General features: G+C 45.5%; 2 protein-coding genes and 1 non-coding gene across 5 annotated transcripts; 2 read left to right on the plus strand and 1 right to left on the minus strand.

The window, feature by feature from the left end:
• Positions 1-1,213: 1,213 nt before the first annotated feature.
• Positions 1,214-7,848, plus strand: RANGRF (RAN guanine nucleotide release factor). Its single transcript, XM_007434903.4, has 6 exons — positions 1,214-1,347; positions 2,418-2,506; positions 3,536-3,652; positions 5,532-5,679; positions 6,103-6,197; positions 6,621-7,848. Exons 2-6 carry the CDS (start codon positions 2,427-2,429, stop codon positions 6,748-6,750), a joined length of 570 nt encoding a protein of 189 aa, XP_007434965.1. The 5' UTR covers positions 1,214-1,347; positions 2,418-2,426; the 3' UTR covers positions 6,751-7,848.
• On the plus strand, positions 4,503-4,574 carry TRNAA-UGC (transfer RNA alanine (anticodon UGC)). Its single transcript has one exon. It is a non-coding gene; the product is annotated as a tRNA-Ala (tRNA).
• On the minus strand, positions 7,845-16,800 carry SLC25A35 (solute carrier family 25 member 35). 3 transcript variants are annotated; one of them, XM_088144189.1, is made up of 6 exons: positions 16,127-16,800; positions 15,620-16,011; positions 14,020-14,085; positions 11,737-11,889; positions 10,484-10,618; positions 7,845-9,084 (listed from the first exon to the last, which is right to left on the minus strand). In XM_088144189.1, exons 2-6 carry the CDS (start codon positions 15,992-15,994, stop codon positions 8,908-8,910), a joined length of 906 nt encoding a protein of 301 aa, XP_088000315.1. In that variant the 5' UTR covers positions 15,995-16,011; positions 16,127-16,800; the 3' UTR covers positions 7,845-8,907. The 3 variants fall into 3 exon arrangements, with proteins under 3 accessions (XP_088000315.1, XP_088000314.1, XP_025026750.2); XM_088144188.1 differs by having other exon boundaries at positions 15,641-16,800; XM_025170982.2 differs by having other exon boundaries at positions 15,620-16,800.
• Positions 16,801-17,002: the final 202 nt, after the last annotated feature.

Here is a 17,002-nt window from a genome sequence, read left to right on the forward strand (position 1 = left end):
CATTTTTCCAACCCCAGGAAAACAAAACAGGGGAACCCATTCAAAACGATAGTGTTCTGATTGCCTACATCCTATGTTTATTTTATTTACTTATTAATTAATTCAATTTATATGGCCACCCATCTACCCAAGAAACTCTAGGTGGCAAATTCACCCAAGGCAAAGAATTACCAAAGGGGATTCCCCCCCCCACCCCTTTCCAGTAAAGTCTTGCATATTTCAAAGGTGGAAACTGAGCAGATAAAACAGCTTCATCTTGCATTAAGTTGCCAGCCATTCAAGAGAGAGTTCTGATATTAAACGTCAGTCAACTTGGTGTCTACTAGAAACCAAGTCTCCTGTGCCAAAAAAAGCCAGTCATACTTTACAGAAAAAGGTTACCCTGAATCAATTTCAGCTTAGGCACCCACTTTTGACATCAGAGACAATCCTTGGAATCTGGCGGGGGGGGGGGGGAATGCAATATGTTATCTTGAATACTTATGGCATAATTTCATGTCATTTTGGAGCTCAGAAGTTAATTTATGCTTTCAGAAATTCTCTCTGATTCCAGCAATCATGTGTGGTTATAACACAATCAGTATGTATTATAGGGGGATTTCTTTCATTAGATAGCACGTTAAAAGAACTCTGCTTTTCTGGTGTAACAGTCAGACATTCAACAGGTGAAGACTTTGCCACTGCTGTTTCTCTCTGATGAAGGAAAGCAGCCCACGCGGTGACGTTTCCACCTGTTGTTGCAATATTATCCTTATTACTATTAAATGACACATAGCATTTCTAAACCCGTTTAATATAGGCAAATTGGTTTACAGTACAAAAGGGTAAGCAAGCCAAACACGTGTCATGAAAAAATCAGTTCAATTAAAAATTAACAATCAACTCATGCAAATCAGGATCACGAAATTTAAATGTCTGTCAATCCGTACAAAGGAGGGGGGATAAAGGAAATGAAAGAATTTCCACACCATTGTTTTGAACATAGCGTTATTCTTAATGCAATTAATTTCTCATCCTCCGGACCCAGCTTTCGAAACGTAATGGATTTTTACATGAAACAAGACGTCACACCCGCGTCCTTCTGGGCCCTTTAAGCCGTTCCTTAAGGGCCGCCCAGATCGAGTCGCTTTGGCTAACCTGCCCCGGCGATTCGACGAGGCCCTCGTCAATCACAGCCCTTCCGTAATCGTCACAATAGAATTCGACGCGCGGACGAGCCACTAACGCGCATCGTCCGACTTCCGATTGGCTGCTTTGCTGGCAAAACGTTCTGGCCCAGGGCGGGGGATGCAGTCGAGTGGGACGTTTTAAAGGGAAAGCCGCCTCCTACATCAGCGAGGCTGAAAGGTGAGTCTTCGAAAAGGTGGAAGGAGCACCGGAGCATTTTCGGGAGGTCCAAAAAGTCCTTTGCCGCCGCCACCACCACCATCGATTCTCGGGTCCCTTTATAAGTTTCCGGGATTGCCTCGGAGGGAATCCCTCCCTTTATGACGTAGCTACAAGGGAACCCGTTTCTCCCAAGGTTTTTTTTGTTTGTTTTTTTTTTTACCTCCAGGAATTTCCATTTCCATTATCAACGGCGGAAAACCCTTTTCGGCACAGTTGTTCCGCGTCCTTTCTTTGCAGCAGAAACAACATAATGCAGCAGAAAGAGAGCGCTGTAGCATCCCCAAGAGCCTGGGCGTTCATGCCAGGCGCCCTTGCGGGGAGATCCCTGTTTCTTGGTGCTTTTCTGAATCCCCTTGCAAAGGATGCAAAGGAAATCAGCAATTAGGCCCTTAAGCTAGAGCTACCAGATCTGGGGTGCAAAACTTCAGACTGCCACTAGAGTTGAAGTCCACACATCTTAAAGCTGCCACGGTTGAGAAATGCTGATCTAAATCTTAACCTGGAGTCCAGGGTCCCCCTTGGGGGTCTGTTCTCCGAACTTGGATGGGGAACAATGACAATTTTATTTTCACTAATTTCTAACCTGAAATTTAGTTTTTCATTCAATAATGTATGGTATGTAGGCAGCAAAGTAATCTGTGGCCTGTGGACTCCAAAAACGTTTGTTAACTTTGATCCATCTCACCACCTAAAATTATGATACCTAAAAAAGGCTATTGTCTTGTTACTGAGATAACAGATTAATAAAGAAGGGCATATGCTACTCTTTTAGATATTTGTAATAACTGCATTTGAGCATAATTGGGTTCCTTTTTAATATAAACTATCGCTGTGTATTTTATTTTATGCATTTAAGTATATTTGCCCCAAAAAGCTCCCTTCCTGTTTTCCCACTTCCTCCTAACACAGGAAACAAGGCTGTGCAAAGACCTTGCAGGTTGTGCCCCACCCTGGCCTCTGAGCCCTCACCGTTTGTGTGACTTTGAACGTGGATCTCCAATGCATCTTTCCTTTGGTTTTTCTTGTAGGCAAAGGCCATGGCAGACGAGCCCCAAGAAAGCCCCCTTTTTGGGGGTGCATTTTCCGGTCACCTCCCTCCTGGAAGTCTGGATATCAGGTAGACTGGATTCTCGGCCCTGACCAGTATCTCCCTAGACTTGATCATCCAGGCCTTCCCCACCACCCCTGTGGGTCAAATGAAGGGCTACTGGACATCCTGCTTTTGAAATAAGAGGCTGTTCTCTTCCCTGCTTTGATCCAACACTCATTGTTACTACCCCTGAGTTTGTTCCCATTTTTAACAGCAGTTTGCACTCTGCATTCATTTGGTGATATGCCATTTCTGCACCTTTCAAAGAGTTCCTTCAATGGGTCTCCTTTAGTGTCTCGTTCCTCTGCTAAGAAAACAAAATAAAAATGCAAAAGTCCTTCTTGATTTCTGTCCATTTTTCCCCCTAGAGCGTAATTACTTCATGAAACTCACTGCTGCAAGATAGAGGGCCTAATAATACCTCTTAGGTTCTTTTAATGTGGTCACATACACCCCTGGGCTTCCCAGTTATTCTTAGCTGGTTTCCACTCAGCTGCATTGGGTGCAACTCCAAGAATTCCCAGACAGCCCACCTGGCAATGTCAAGTTGGCTAATAGCAATAGGAGCAATTAATAAATCCTCCATGTACTGGGGCACTGTACCTCAAAGACAGGTGTTTGCAAATAGAGGGATTATTACCAGTTTCAGGGGCAGGGAAGATGTGAGTTCTGGTAAATGGAGGAAAGAAACATGGAAAGAAAACCTGAACTTTTCAAAGTATTCTGGCAGTGATGGAAAGCACCAAGCCGCTTCAATGGGGTAGATAGAAATGATTTAAATATTAAGAGTTACAGTTCAGCTGTTCTGAATGGTCTTCCGATGGCCTGCTTGTTGGGTCTTTAGAACAGTGTCTGTCAACCTTGGCAGCTTGAAGACGTGTGGACTTCAACTCCCAGAATTCCAGAATAGCTGGGGAATTCTGGGAGTTGAAGTCCACACATCTTCAAGTGGCCAAGGTTGACAGACACTGCTTTAGAAGGTCAACATAGTGTCATGTGGACATAGTGGCTGGCTCTACCTGATTTCCTCTCCCCATCTATTTCTTCTCCTTGTAGTGAAATGCGTCAAGTTCCTGACAACCAGGAAGTCTTCGTTCACCCCAGCACAGATCAGAGCATCATCATGGAACTACTGGAATATCAAGCAGGGGTGCCGGATGAAAATGCTGCCAGGTGTGTGGTCCAAAACGTGGACATTTCATTGCAGAACATACTGTTGCTGGAGTTAAAGCCTGCCTGGGAAAATTAGTCCCGAGGCAAAATTACACTCTTTGTAGGCTCAGAGACCTCTTAGCTGTGAACATATTAGAGGAATGCAATCTTCTTTAAGATATAATTTCCCAATTATTTATGTATGTTTTTAAAAAAGCAGGATTGGAACTACCCTGATGTTGGGGTCATTTGACTCTGTAAGTGCTTGTGGCAGTGATGAAACAAATGAAGATAAAAGGACTCAGGAGTTTTATATATGGCTCTTTGATCCAGTTTCCTGCATCTTCAATGGAAGGACTTATTTTGTTTTTTTTTACCAGCTGGAAATGTCATGGAAATACTTAAGCTTCCTAAAAAGGACTAACAAGAGTTGAAGGGCCATGGAGCTCAGTGATAATGTATGTGGTTGGCGCCTCCAGAGTCCTGGATTCAGGATCTAACATTGTCCAGATTTTAATTTAGAACTTTTATCTGGCCCATATTTTGCTTGGGACTCTTAAGTGTGCTATTTGAATTAGAGGCAAGGAATGCAGAAACGAACAATGCATTTCTCTGCAAGTTTACCGCCAAGGAAGTCTGTTGGCAGACTGGCTTATTCGCAGGATGAGCACGTGTATTTATTGGCGTTAATTAATCAGTGGCTAATTAGCATTAGCACCATTTATATGGCATTCAGTAAACTACTACTCTATATAGTGAAAGACTAAAATGTGGGCTTCCGTACTGAAGCCTGATGTGCAAGCAGGAGGAAGTAATATTGAGAGCTCCTGTTTTACTACAGGAGACCAGCTGCTGAGTACCTAGCAGAGAAGGGGATGTAGCTCAGTGGTAGAGCGCATGCTTTGCATGTATGAGGTCCTGGGTTCGATCCCCAGCATCTCCACTTTTAAAACTCCCTTGGGGGAAAACAATGACAAAACTTCACAGTGGGTGGCAGCATTTAGCTGAGCCTGGCTGATCTTCGTGAAACGGACACCAAGCAGGGGACAGGCTGCTTAGTCTCTGGGATGGGACACCACCAGAAAAGCCCAGGGCGATAAGCCGAGCTGAGAGGTTGAGGAAATATTACCAAAAACACTGCCTTGGTTGGGTCTAAGCAGCTGTGGGAATCGAGCACAGCTGAAAGGTGTCTTGGCATTACCCCTGCTCTAGGACTGAGAACAACAGCTTTTAATGTTTTGGTCCTCAAAAATAAGGGAAGCAGCTATCACCAGTTTTCACAACTGTAATGGAGGGCACTTAGGGGGGCTGGAAAAAAAAAGTACAGGGGCTGTAGGGCATCTTGTTACCCGCCCCTCCTTTAAATGAGCTTGAAATGGGCCTCCCTCAGTGCTTAAAAACAAATGTTTCTAAGATGTGATAAAATTCTGGTTTGCTTTATTTAGCCTAAAGTTGAAATGCAATTTTATCTGCTTAGATCAGTGTTTCTCAACCTTGGCCACTTGAAGATGTGTGGACTTCAATTCCCAGAATTCCAGAATAGCTGGGGAATTCTGGGAGTTGAAGTCCACACATCTTCAAGTGGCCAAGGTTGAGAAACACTGGGTTAGATATTACTGCAAGAAATATATATGTTCAAGTGCTTATTTTTTGGGACGTGAAGGATAAGAAGAAAACTACAAGCATGGCCGTAGTTCAGGGCTAGAGTAGACAGCTTGATAGACAGAAGCTTCTAGGGTTAATTTCCAGCTTCTCCACGTTAGCCTATGAGATTTTATAAAGGGGTTGACCTGTGATGTTCTAGGCTGTGGATAAAGTTAGCCTCTTAGCATGAGACTCGTGGGGAGTGGGGGTCAATGAGAGATGCTGACCCATTTTTTTACCCACCCCATCCCACCAGGTATCATTTTGAAGACATTGCTGGCAATTCTGCCAGTATAGAGATTTTGAGCCAAGACCATTTTGCACCTGATCTTCTGGCCTTCGAAGGCTGCAGCAGCGCCTGGCAGCTCACGGGTCGCCAACAGGTCGCCAAATTCAACGAGGAGGTGAGTTGCGAGGTCACTGGGTGACCAGTTTGGACTCGTCCCCTGCCAGTTGGGGGGCCTTGCCTCAAACATTCTTTGGAAGAATGGTGGTTCTGTGGGTTGGAGGGCCATAGGAAAGGGAGGGAAAAGGGGCATAAAATATACACACAGAGATGTATTCATTTTCTGCCCCGGTACTTATCCAGTTCACATATCACACAAAGCTGTTTTCATCGTATTCTGTTGAACTAGCCAGAATGGCCCTGCTTGGCTTACACAGAGTTCCAGATGAGGTGTTATTGTTCCCTTCCCTGTGTATGTGCCTTTCTTTAAAAAAGAGATGCTATCCCTCATGATTTCAAAAGCCAGTGTTCATCCTCTGCTGGTACAAAATGGGAAGCTTCCTGGATCCTGATTAATTTGTTACCATTTTCTGGTCCGCAGGCCAAAAACGATGTGACTGTTCACTTGGTTCTGCTACGCCTCCCCCAGTACAGAACGGATCTCCTTGTCACCTTCAATGACCCCACGTGGATTAAGTGAGTGCGCCTGAATTCTCTCTTCTGCCTGCCACAGGGTTTTACCACTGACTGCTCTGGGGGAAGGAGAGAAAGGGAAGAGATAGGAAAAACTGGGGGAGTGAAAATCAAGAATACCCTCACAGCAGAGAGCTTCAACTTCTAACTTCTCGAGGGCCACACCGACCTTTGTAGAGCATTTTAAATGCAGCCTTGGCTCAACCTGGGGAGAGTTGAGGGTTTTTCAAAGATGTGCAGTAGGTTTCTTCAGCCAAACCCTTTTAAATTCCCCTCTCCTTCTCCCCCAAAGTGGGGAATAATTTGGGGGTCTGCCTGGCTCCGAAGACTGCAAGGTGGCCAGCTGGTGGTGTGTGGAGTTTGGCTGACGTCTTGCAATTCTGCCCTATGGTGACCAACCCCTTTTCCCTCTTTCTTCTGAGGCAGCCCTCTGAGCACTAGCGCTGTGCAAACTACAGAGGTCCCCTTGGCACCCTCTCAACCTCCCTGGACAGTGGAGCACTTCCATGCTTTTGCGCGGAGCCTGCGGCTTCTGGATCCGGGTCTGTTTGGTTAGGACACATCTCCGTTCACGTTGCCTGAAATTCAGTTTTGCTCCATCGTGGCTGTGATCACAGAGCCGTTTGGTTCAGAGACCTTCGGATGAGCGCTCCGGCTCTGTTATCTGGATCTTCTTCCCTCATCCCCAGAAGGAAAGACAGACGTGGATGTGGAACGCCAAAGGACATTCTTTTGTAAAAAACAGTTTCATGGCAACCTGCTTTGCTCTAAGATTGAATTAGAACAGTGTTTTTCAAACTTGACAACTTTGGCTGGCTGGGGAATTCTGGGAGTTGAAGTCCACACATCTTAAAGTTGTCAAGTTTGAAAAACACCGCATTAGACTGTAGGAAGCATGGCTCTACTCACATCTCCAACTATTTCCTAATGTCCTTCTACACATTATCCAAGCAAACTGGAATTACCGACCATCCCCAGGATGACTCACTAGATTGCTATCTACCGTTCACAACTGTTTTTAACACCTTTCAGTAATGGAAGGGGTGTGAATCATAGAAATAGTTAGACATCCACAAACTGCCAAACAGATACTTTTTATTTGGGGTAGCCAGCAGCCCTTTGCAATGGGGAAGCTGTAAACTTTAGACACGTGCCAGCAACTTTTTTGTGCTCTGATGATTAAGAAAAGAAGGTAAGAGGAGAAGGAAATTTGCTTCAAGCAAGACTGTAATAATAGACCTTGCTCCTTCCTTTTTTTTTTTCTTTCCCAGATTCAATCTCTTCCACTCTTCCAAGCTTTTCACATTTTGTCACAAAAACTGAGATTGATTGTACAGTTAAACTTATGCCAAACTGTGTCCTTGAGTGTCAAGTGACACAGAAGCCAGCTGGGAGTAGTAAAGGATCACCCTTTGAAAATATAGGATTGTGGGTTTTTTTTTCAAATGTGTGAGTTAGAAATCATCATATTTATGTTTTGTGTCCATGCGTTGTATCTTAGCATCATCAGTACTAAGTCCAGTCTAAAGAATTTGCCATGTGGATTGGAGCACCCACGTAAGGGTAAACGGCCTCCTGCCTTTTATTTGGGTCCTTCATGTTTCAAGTCTGCTGCTTGATTAAAATAAATAAAATCTGCAATGTTTGCATAATACTCTGTAAAAAGGAAGTGAATTGTGTCTAAACAATGGAGGGGCAGGGAAGGGAGTTGGCTCTCAGTGGGTTGGCTAGTATTACCTTTAAGGAAAGGTATTTTAAGAAGTGCCTGCATACTCAAAAGAAGTCCCACCCCTAAATGCACAGAATAAAACCTGAGCGGTAATTCTCGCTTTGACTTTTCTTTGGGTTGAGCAAGCCCATGTTTTGGGCAGGGAGAGAAAACATGGTTTCCCTCCCATTGTCCCCGCTGCAATAAAATGCTAGATTGCTCCTAGGGCAGCTGCCTGTTTTTCCCATATGTAGCAGGAAGACCATGTGTTGCCTAATCCCTCACCTTCGGTCCATGGAATTGTAGTTTTAATTCTCCATAAGGGAAAAAAATGGGAAAAAGAAATCCTAGAGAGGGATGACACTCTAGCGCCACCTAGAGGCTAGCTGGTTGCAATACAGATGGACAAAGGCGAGGTGAGGCCTACCTGTGGATCTCCTTGGTTGCCATGGAAACAGTTCGAGAAACTTGGGGCCTCTCTCTCAACCTTTACAAAAGCCCTGTAACTTTGCAGACTGGATAGAAGTGACCCCACAAGGGTCCTCAGTAAAGCTTTTGGAGGTACTCCTAGGTGATGGGACTCAGAGGCCATTATCAAGCAGACAGAAGTCCATCTTCTGCAGTGGACGGATGGCGCTTCACCACAGGTTGGACCAAGCATGCTCCTGCACAAGCTTCAGGTCTGGGAAAGGTTCTGGTGTGATGCATTTGCCTCCTCGGCCCAGAAGTTACAATTGTGGTATTACTGTTCCGGGCAGGAGAAAGATTTGCACATTACCTTCTCCCCAATCTGTAGCAATAGTAAGGAAAGGGGACCAAGAGGTGGGAATGACCAAAAATGAAGGGACGGAGGGCAAGGAAGAGGCAACCAACAGCTTTCTCTGAAGTCACCAGCCTGCTGGCTTCAAATGTCTGAGGCTGGCTTGACTCACGGGGAGGTCTGGGCTCCCCCTGAGAGAAGTAGCAACGTGGAAATTGCGGTGGGCATCTCCCGCACGACCGGCTTCACTCCTGCGGCCAGTGGAGGTTGACGTGGCGCAGCTGATCCCAGAAGAGAAGGCTGAGGATCGTGTGCGGCCCGATGCGGAAGTAAGAAGCTCCTACACCTTTGTAGACCCCCCAGAAGCCCTCCATCCGGATGATTTTGGCCAGGCAATCTAGCAGGCTTTTGTACATCATACCCTGACGCAGAAAAGAAAACCGTGTTAAGGGGTCAAGCTTATCAGGGAATAAGAGCGCCCCATTTTCCTGGGTCACCTCTAGTTTTCAGTGTCCTGTCCCCACCGCCCTTTTCCCTTAGGTTCTGGCTTGCATTTTGGAAATCTTATGCCATTAAGAAACAAAGAAACAAACCCCAAAGCAGGCTTTTGCAAAAAACTGAGTATGGAGAGACAAACTCAACATAAACCGGTAGGCGTTTAAAAAATGATAAAATTCCCCCCTTCCCAAAAGGTATTAAGGAGGAAGAATCATTGGATGGGGAATAGCAAAGAGATGAAAAGTTGCAAAAACTCCCCTTCCCGGCAAATTAGCTGTTAACCTAATTAACATGGGATGAATTTGTTTTTCTAATAGCTGATATTTTTAAAAAGTGATCTAATCGAGGTGACAGCCCTTCAAGGTACTCCAGCCCAGGAAACCAGAACCAGGAATACTAATGCTAATTTTATTGTAAGATTACAGTAAGCAAATCTTGCAAGTCTGAAAGTGCTTCCCCCTTCCCTGCCTTTCCATTCCAGAGAACTAGGGAGGGGTAGCTCTGAGACGCTTTCTCCACTCCAATTCCTGCTCTGGACTCAGCTTTCTCTTATCCAATCAGTGTCTAGACTGCAGCTCTTCCTCCTGTCTCTCAAGGTTATTCTCACATTACACAATGTAAGATAAAATCTGCAGCAGTCTGCACATTTATACCCTGACTATATACAGAGACTTCCAGATAAATATGTATATGATCTGGGTGTATGTGAGGGAAGTGTACAGCCAAAACTTATTTCCAAGCTGTGCAACATTACTTTTATTCCACCAACGTTTTTATTGAACCAACTTAACCAGCTGTTGAGTTTGCAAACTCTTTCTCAGGTGCCTGACAAAGTGATTTTAAAAATCTGGAAGTTTTTTGCATCATTTTCTAAACCTTTAATAGGGACTTTGGGTTGTTCTCTTATAGTCAGCACAGCTCATTTTACTTTTGATAGAATCTTATTTCTTCTAAAGTCTTAACAAAAGGTCCCAGTTCTCAGATACAGGGGCAGGAGAGAAGATAGGTTTCAGACTAATGCATAGTTACTGCTTTGGCACTACGGGGGACAGTTTGGAAAATTTAAAACTGAAAAAAGGGGACCAAGAAAGGGTTAACAGCAAAGGTGTGGATTTAAGCAAGGTGTCTTTAAGGTGTCTGGGGATCCCACTGAAATCAATGGGCTGAATGAGTGACAGCTTGGCGGAAGTCACGAGATGGATGAGCGAGTTAATGAACCCAACTCCAGGCAATTATTCCCATCTTTTCCTTTAGTTCACCCTTTTGCCAAACCATAAGGGTTCCAGCTTCATCCACCTCTTCTCCCACCTTCTTCCTTCCTACCTGGCCATCAGGTCCAACAGGTTGGTTATAGAGGCGTGTGCTGGCCACATCAAAAGGTGTCATGGCGATGGCCACGGTGAAGCTGCTGGTCATTCCGGCACACAAGGCAATCAGCCAGCTGTCTTTAGGGAAGATCTGGGGTGAGAGGAGAGGAGGAAAGGATGGGAGTCAGTGAGCAGAAGTAGCGGAAGATAAGAGGTGGCACAGAGCCTCTTAACAGAACGGCTTTGGAAGCTACAGCCAGGCAGGTCGGAGCTCAGGAATCCGGATCCATCAGAGAATCAACCCTCATGAGAAATGCAGCCTTTTGACGAAAACACACCTGTCTAGAACTTTGGATTTGGAAAGAATGGGGGGATTATCCCACCGGAGAAACAGAGCTACAAGGGACCCATGGAGAATCTCCAGGAAGTGAGGCAGAAACATTCCAGCATCCTGTTCACACTTCACACTAGGCCAGTGTTTCTCAACCTTGGGAACTTTAAGAGGTGTGGACTTCAACTCCCAGAATCCCCCGGCCAGCCATACGGGGGATCAAAATCAAACCCCCATTACATCGACCTGTCCCACCCGGTCCAGCAGAGAAGTCATGTTGCGGATCCCGTCAGTGAGAGAATGTCGACTGGTGGGTCCTAGGAGGAGAGCCTTCTCTCCATTTGCCCCCGGCCTATGGAACACTCTCCCCCCAGAGGTGAGGTGAGGTGAGCCCTGACCCTCCCAATTTTTCAGAGGGAATTGAAGACTTGGCTCTGCCAACTTGCCTGGGGCAAGGAAAGATACAATCGACCCTGCAGGTGGCTGGTGCCTTGACGATGCGCCTTGAGCTTATTAACAACTAATTAAATCTGCCTCTTGGATGTATTATAAAGGAAGTGTGTTTTGAACATATTCTAATTATTTAATTAATATTTATCTATTTTAATCAATATTTATTCTATTTTTACTGCAAACCGCCCAGAGTTACCCCACAGTGAGATGGGCAGTGACAAATTTGAAATATAAATAAACAAAAATGTAATGTTCAGAGATGGAAAGAACAAGAAGGAAGCTACTATGAATTTGGCACGTAAACAAAGTATATTTTGGGATTGCTCCAAAATGAAATGCATGCTCCAATTTCGCTTCTCTCCTGGATCGCCAAACTCCACCATCACCACCACCCCAAATCCAAGTTTTCTACTATGACTCCTACAACTTTTCAAACAAGCCCTCCCCCAAAGAAAGCCATCTCTGAAAAGGTGCACCCAGCATACCTCAAGGCCGCTGAAGAACTGTTTGGAAAAGGAGAAGGTGGAGAGCTGCGTAGAGGAACCCACCATGACTCGCGGCACAGAAGAAATGGCCCCACGCCACAGCCCCAGCACACCGTGCTCCTTGTGGATCCTCCAAAACGCATGGAACATCCCCTGGACAGACATATGGACAAGGACTAATAACCTTGAGAAGCCTCCCTGTCTATAATCATTGCAGCACCCAACTGGTTGGGAGTCATCAGTTAAAATATTTTGACCGCTTGAAGAAAGGAGTGAGCAGGATTTGAGCTATTCTTGACAAAACAAAACCCTGTAGACGTCTTGGAAGAAATAATTTCTCCTGCAGGAGAGAGAGCGAGCAAGAGCGAATGCAAACACCTTCTGAAATCATGCTTATTACATCCCAGACATGCATTATCTAAGAAGAAAACACACCTCTTATCTCAGCCCTATTTCTATTTATTTATTGCGTTTATTTATTAAGTTTATGTGCCGCCCATCTTCCCCAGAAGGTGACTCTGGGCGGCTTACAATTAAAATCCGAGACAATAAAAACAACAAAAATGTAAATATCCATATTCAAATAACTAGTAACAATTCTATATAAAAAGCCTATACACAGTTCAAGATGAAGTGGAGGGAGCAGTATCGATCTTCCCACCAGCCAGTGATATTTTGCATTGGTCAGACCCCACCTCAGATACGCTCTCTACTTCTGGGCACTCCCTTTGAAGAAAAATGCAAAACGAGATGCCTTCAGGAACAACGTTGGTTTCTTTATTCCTGAGTTTCTTTATTCCTGAGTTGTCAGGATCATCTTCAGCCAGATGCAAAATAGTGACTCAAGGGGAAAGGCACAGCATTACTCAACACTTCAGTCCCAGGAGAGGAATCTATACACAAATCTTTCCTCATGTAAATCTATCCTATTTCTTACACCGCCCCTGCTCCAGAGATGAGTTCTGAGAGGAGAGTATTAGCAAGAGATTAGAAGCTGCACATTTTACAGATCCAGGAAGCTATTTGGTCAATGCACCTCAACACAATTTATTTATTTATTTATTTATTAAATTTCTATTAGCTATGCAGACAGGCAGTTTTCCAAGCTCTGCGGCAGGAATAATCAGGGATAGGGTAGAGATGTTGCAGAATCTCCATACTTAACCTGGTTTCCCTTGGAAATGGTTCCAAATGAGTCTGGTACAATTTGATGAAGATCTTGTAAATGGCAACCTTATTTTCTCACTCTACTTCCAACAACGGAATGTAGGAATATTTGCTATAGAATGGAGAAAAATGTTACCCAGGATGACTGCTTACAACTTCCTGAGCTGAGATTTCAGCAACTGACAGCCTGTGGGAAAAATCCAGCTCACGCAAGACCCTCAGTGGGCTGACACAGTTTTAGAATTAAAAAACAAAAAAAGGGGGGGGGTTGTTTATAGGCAATGCTTTTACTGTTCTTACGAAGACTGAGCCGAAGCTAACAACTGGCCAGGATCCCTATGTATTTTCTTTCTCCTTAATAAAATGGTTAGTCTCTAAGAAGCCACAGCACCAAATGTTGTTTTTCTTTAGGTGTGCAATGTGGAGTGGAAAGGACTAAGATTTAGGGAGGAAGGGAAAAAGAATGACATCCAACCATTTCTAGAATCTGCTATCCTTCTGGACATTGAGGACATACCACCAATGAATTCCTAACAATGCTTTGTGGGCACCCTGCAAGGGGAACAGAGTGTTGGGCAACGTGATAGTTGCTGGAATAATGTTTGCCAGCGACTTCCATTGCTGGGAGACTGTCTCTTCAGCACATGGAAACAGAGGTGGGCCAGGTGTTCTTAAAGGGGCTGGTGTGCCAGAACAACCTTCTCCACCAACAATCAAAATTGGGAGACCATAATTTTGTGGTAGAACAAATCTCAAGTTCAGTCTCACGCATGTTTGGACAGCGCTGGAAAAGATGCCAATGGAGCAATGTGTTCAGTACTAAATCAGTGGTGCAAAAAGGCCTGTTTCAGGGTGAGGTACCTTTCTGTAGTTCCTGCTTTAAAAAGGCCTTTGTTTAGAACCACAAGGACCAGACCTTTAGTTAATCTGTTCAATAATACAAAGAGCCATGCCTTGCATGAAAAGATGTCCTTTGTGAAAGGTTAAGAAAGACCCTTTTTGGAAATCCTGCAAACTTGCTGATTGACAATGTACAGTGAGATCCAAAGGAACCAGTGCTCTACCTCAGCAAAATACAACTCTCTCATTATAAGGTACAGAGTAAGATCAGCTTACCTGGTGCTTATACTGATGTCCTACAGCAATCTCAGAAACCGACTGAGCCTGAAGGTGAGTCTTCACCTGGAGAGAGGATTGGAGAAAAGTCACATTCCCAAGAAACATGTCAGAAAATGAATTCAAAAATAATATTGATTGTATTTCTCCCGGCAATGCATTACCCTCTTTCAAAGCAGGGTGTTTTGTTATGTTAATCAGAGCAGTGAAAGGCTCGTGTCCAGTTGCCTTAAGCCAGAGGTAAGAGTTTTCACACAGATGGTGAAAACCAGCATAATAGCAAATCTGACCATTGCAACAATAAGGGGCAGGTGGAAATTAGCTGTTCCATGCAAAAGTAGGGACCAGGCAGCCCATTACATATGGCAGTGTTTCTCAATCTCAGCAGCTTTAAGATGAGTGGATTTTAACCCTCAGAATTCCCCAGCCAGCATGCTGGCTGGGGAATTCTGGGAATTGAAGTCCACTCATCTTAAAGCTGCTGAGATTGAGAAACAACAATGACATAGAGGAAGAAGAGAAAGAGGTGTGAGGGTTTGTTTATTGTTTTATAGGCTTTTAAAACACAGCAGTCACCAAAAGTCTTTCCTTACGGCTTGCTAACTTTTCTTCACAAAGACTACTTACCAGAAGTTTTTGTGAATTCGCCTAATTGGTTCCAGTCCTGCCTGTCTGAGGAAGCCCAACACCAGGGCTAGAATAATGGTGGTCTGTGGGCCATATGAAGTCCTCCAGCACCTTCTCTGTGTCCCCCAAAATGGACAGAGCTAAAAAAAACCCTCATCAATTTAGGGCTATTTGCTTTTGGGGTTTGGGGGGTTTAGGGGTAATGCAAGGCTCAGCAGATGCATTTCATCCATTAAAAAACAAACACCCCCAAGTAAGGCTTAGTTTGGATCATGGCTCCACTTCTGGACTGCTGGTAAACACTCTATGTCCTTGCCTTAAGCTTTTTGAGTGTTATGAATAGAAAACATTTAGCTGGTTCAGCTTTATAAACGTGCAGCTTTCTGCTATTGGCCAGTCCTGGAAAAATGATGCAGGTGAAATTCAGGATAATGTGTCAGATTATAACTTAGGGTGGATCTAAAATAGAATGCCTGCAGCATGAATATGGGAAGGAATTCCCTATCCCTCATAACACTAATTTTACACTTGTCTCAAAGAAATGAAAATATAGGATATGAGGGGAAAATGACAAGAACACTAGTAAACTTAAATCCACCTTCTAACCAAAATTCAGAGCAAGAAAGATTAAAATCTCCATCCTGAAAGGAAACTGGGCCATCTTTCCTAAGAATTAATTGAAAATTGCTGGGAAAAAAACCACAAGATAAAATAAGTTTCCCCTGGAATCAGCAATAATAGCTTCATCATATCATACACAGATACACAGACCATATATTCATGCTTTACCACACCCCTAGTCTTTTGTTTTAAAAAAGCCCAGATTGGGTTTATTTGCAAAATTAATTCTTGTCTCTGGATTCTGGATTCTGGAAGGCAGAATTCCACCCACCATCCCTGGATCCCAGGTAGAGGTAGGTTGAGACCATTTCTCTTTCCTTGTTATTCTAATGCTTCTGTCCTTAAGACCCACCAAATACAGGGGACTGCTCACAGTGGCACTCATGACACCAGCCAGAGCTCCTGCCAGTGTGGCCCGCAGCGGGCTGACACGTCCTTCCAGCGTGTGGATGTAGCCTGCCGATTCAAGTATCCCGTAGGTGCCCAAACGGATGCCGTTAAAGCAGAACTGATAGAACAGAGCAGGCAAAAGTCCTCGCTGGAGAGCTGCCAGCCCATCCACCCGTCCAATGGTGTAGAAGGCATGGAAGACATTACGATAATGGCGGGTGTAGGTGCCAGGAGCACGTAGTTCTCCTTGGAGTTGCATCCGGGTCTTCACCACCTCCAGGGGGTTGGTAAAGAGGCAAGCCCCACAGGCAGCCACCCCACTAAGAAGAAACTCCATTACTGGGGTCAAGGGAGCTGGAAGAGAAAAGAGAAACTGTAGAGGTAGCATAACCCAGACCCACCCAATGGAGAAAAAGCCAAGATGATGGGCCAGCTGAAGGATCTAAGGAGGCATGGAGGAGGGACACACCCCAGGTCCTCAGAAGGCCCAAAGAAGTACCACGTGAGGGACTGGAATGTCAAATGGAGGAGATGTGGAGGAGGAGGAAGGAGAAGAAATGGCAACTATAACAGAGAAGGCAGGTCCATTATCAGGAGGACCAGAAGAACGGTGGGTGACAGCGAGGAAGAAAGAGGTGTCACCATCAGGGTTCTGTGTGGCTCTCTTCCACCCAGCACGGGAGAGGATGAAGGGAAAAAGAAGATACTCAAGGGGAGAAACATCGAGAAGCAGAAACAGGATGAAGAGAATCCAGGTAGGAAAGGCGGCTAGAAGAAGGGCGGGCTCCTGGGGAAGACCTTTGCAGCAGGGAGAAATTAAGAAAGGCGGTCTGGTGATCAGGAACCATAACCTGGCAGGAAGGTTATGGAGCGATGAGGGGAGCGCTCCCGTGGTGCTCTCGCCGGCACGTGGAAAGCAGGCTGGGAAATCCGAGACCGCGGATGCTCGGAGGAGGCGTCCCGGGCAGCCGGAGGATTCAGAGCCGAGAAATGACCGGGGCAATCTCGGAAGCGGGGTGGAAAGGCGTCCTCGCTTCCTCTCGCGGCCAGTGCGCAAAGGCGAGGCTGCGCCGCTGAAACCGTCCTCGCCCTCCGCCCGGCTCTCGCCCCTCTCTGTCCGAGCCGGAGCCGCTGCGCCCGAGATCCCCGCGGAGGCCACGCCCCCAACCGGTGCGGCTGGCCAACGGCTGACCACTTCCCACGACGTCACGCCCCGGGCGCGCCCTGGATCTTACGCACCGCTCGGCTGCCCGGCCGCGGGGGACGGGGGTGCTTAGCGGTCGCGCGGGGGGGTTATGAATGAAGGGGAAGGGGGGAAGCCGGGGTCGGTGCAGCGGAGGGGCGG

The sequence above is a fragment of the Python bivittatus genome, unplaced genomic scaffold, assembly GCF_059951505.1.
Source record: "Python bivittatus isolate LINGU-HERP-01145 unplaced genomic scaffold, Pbiv_v1 ctg000430_np1212, whole genome shotgun sequence".
In the NCBI taxonomy this organism is placed as follows: domain Eukaryota; kingdom Metazoa; phylum Chordata; class Lepidosauria; order Squamata; family Pythonidae; genus Python; species Python bivittatus.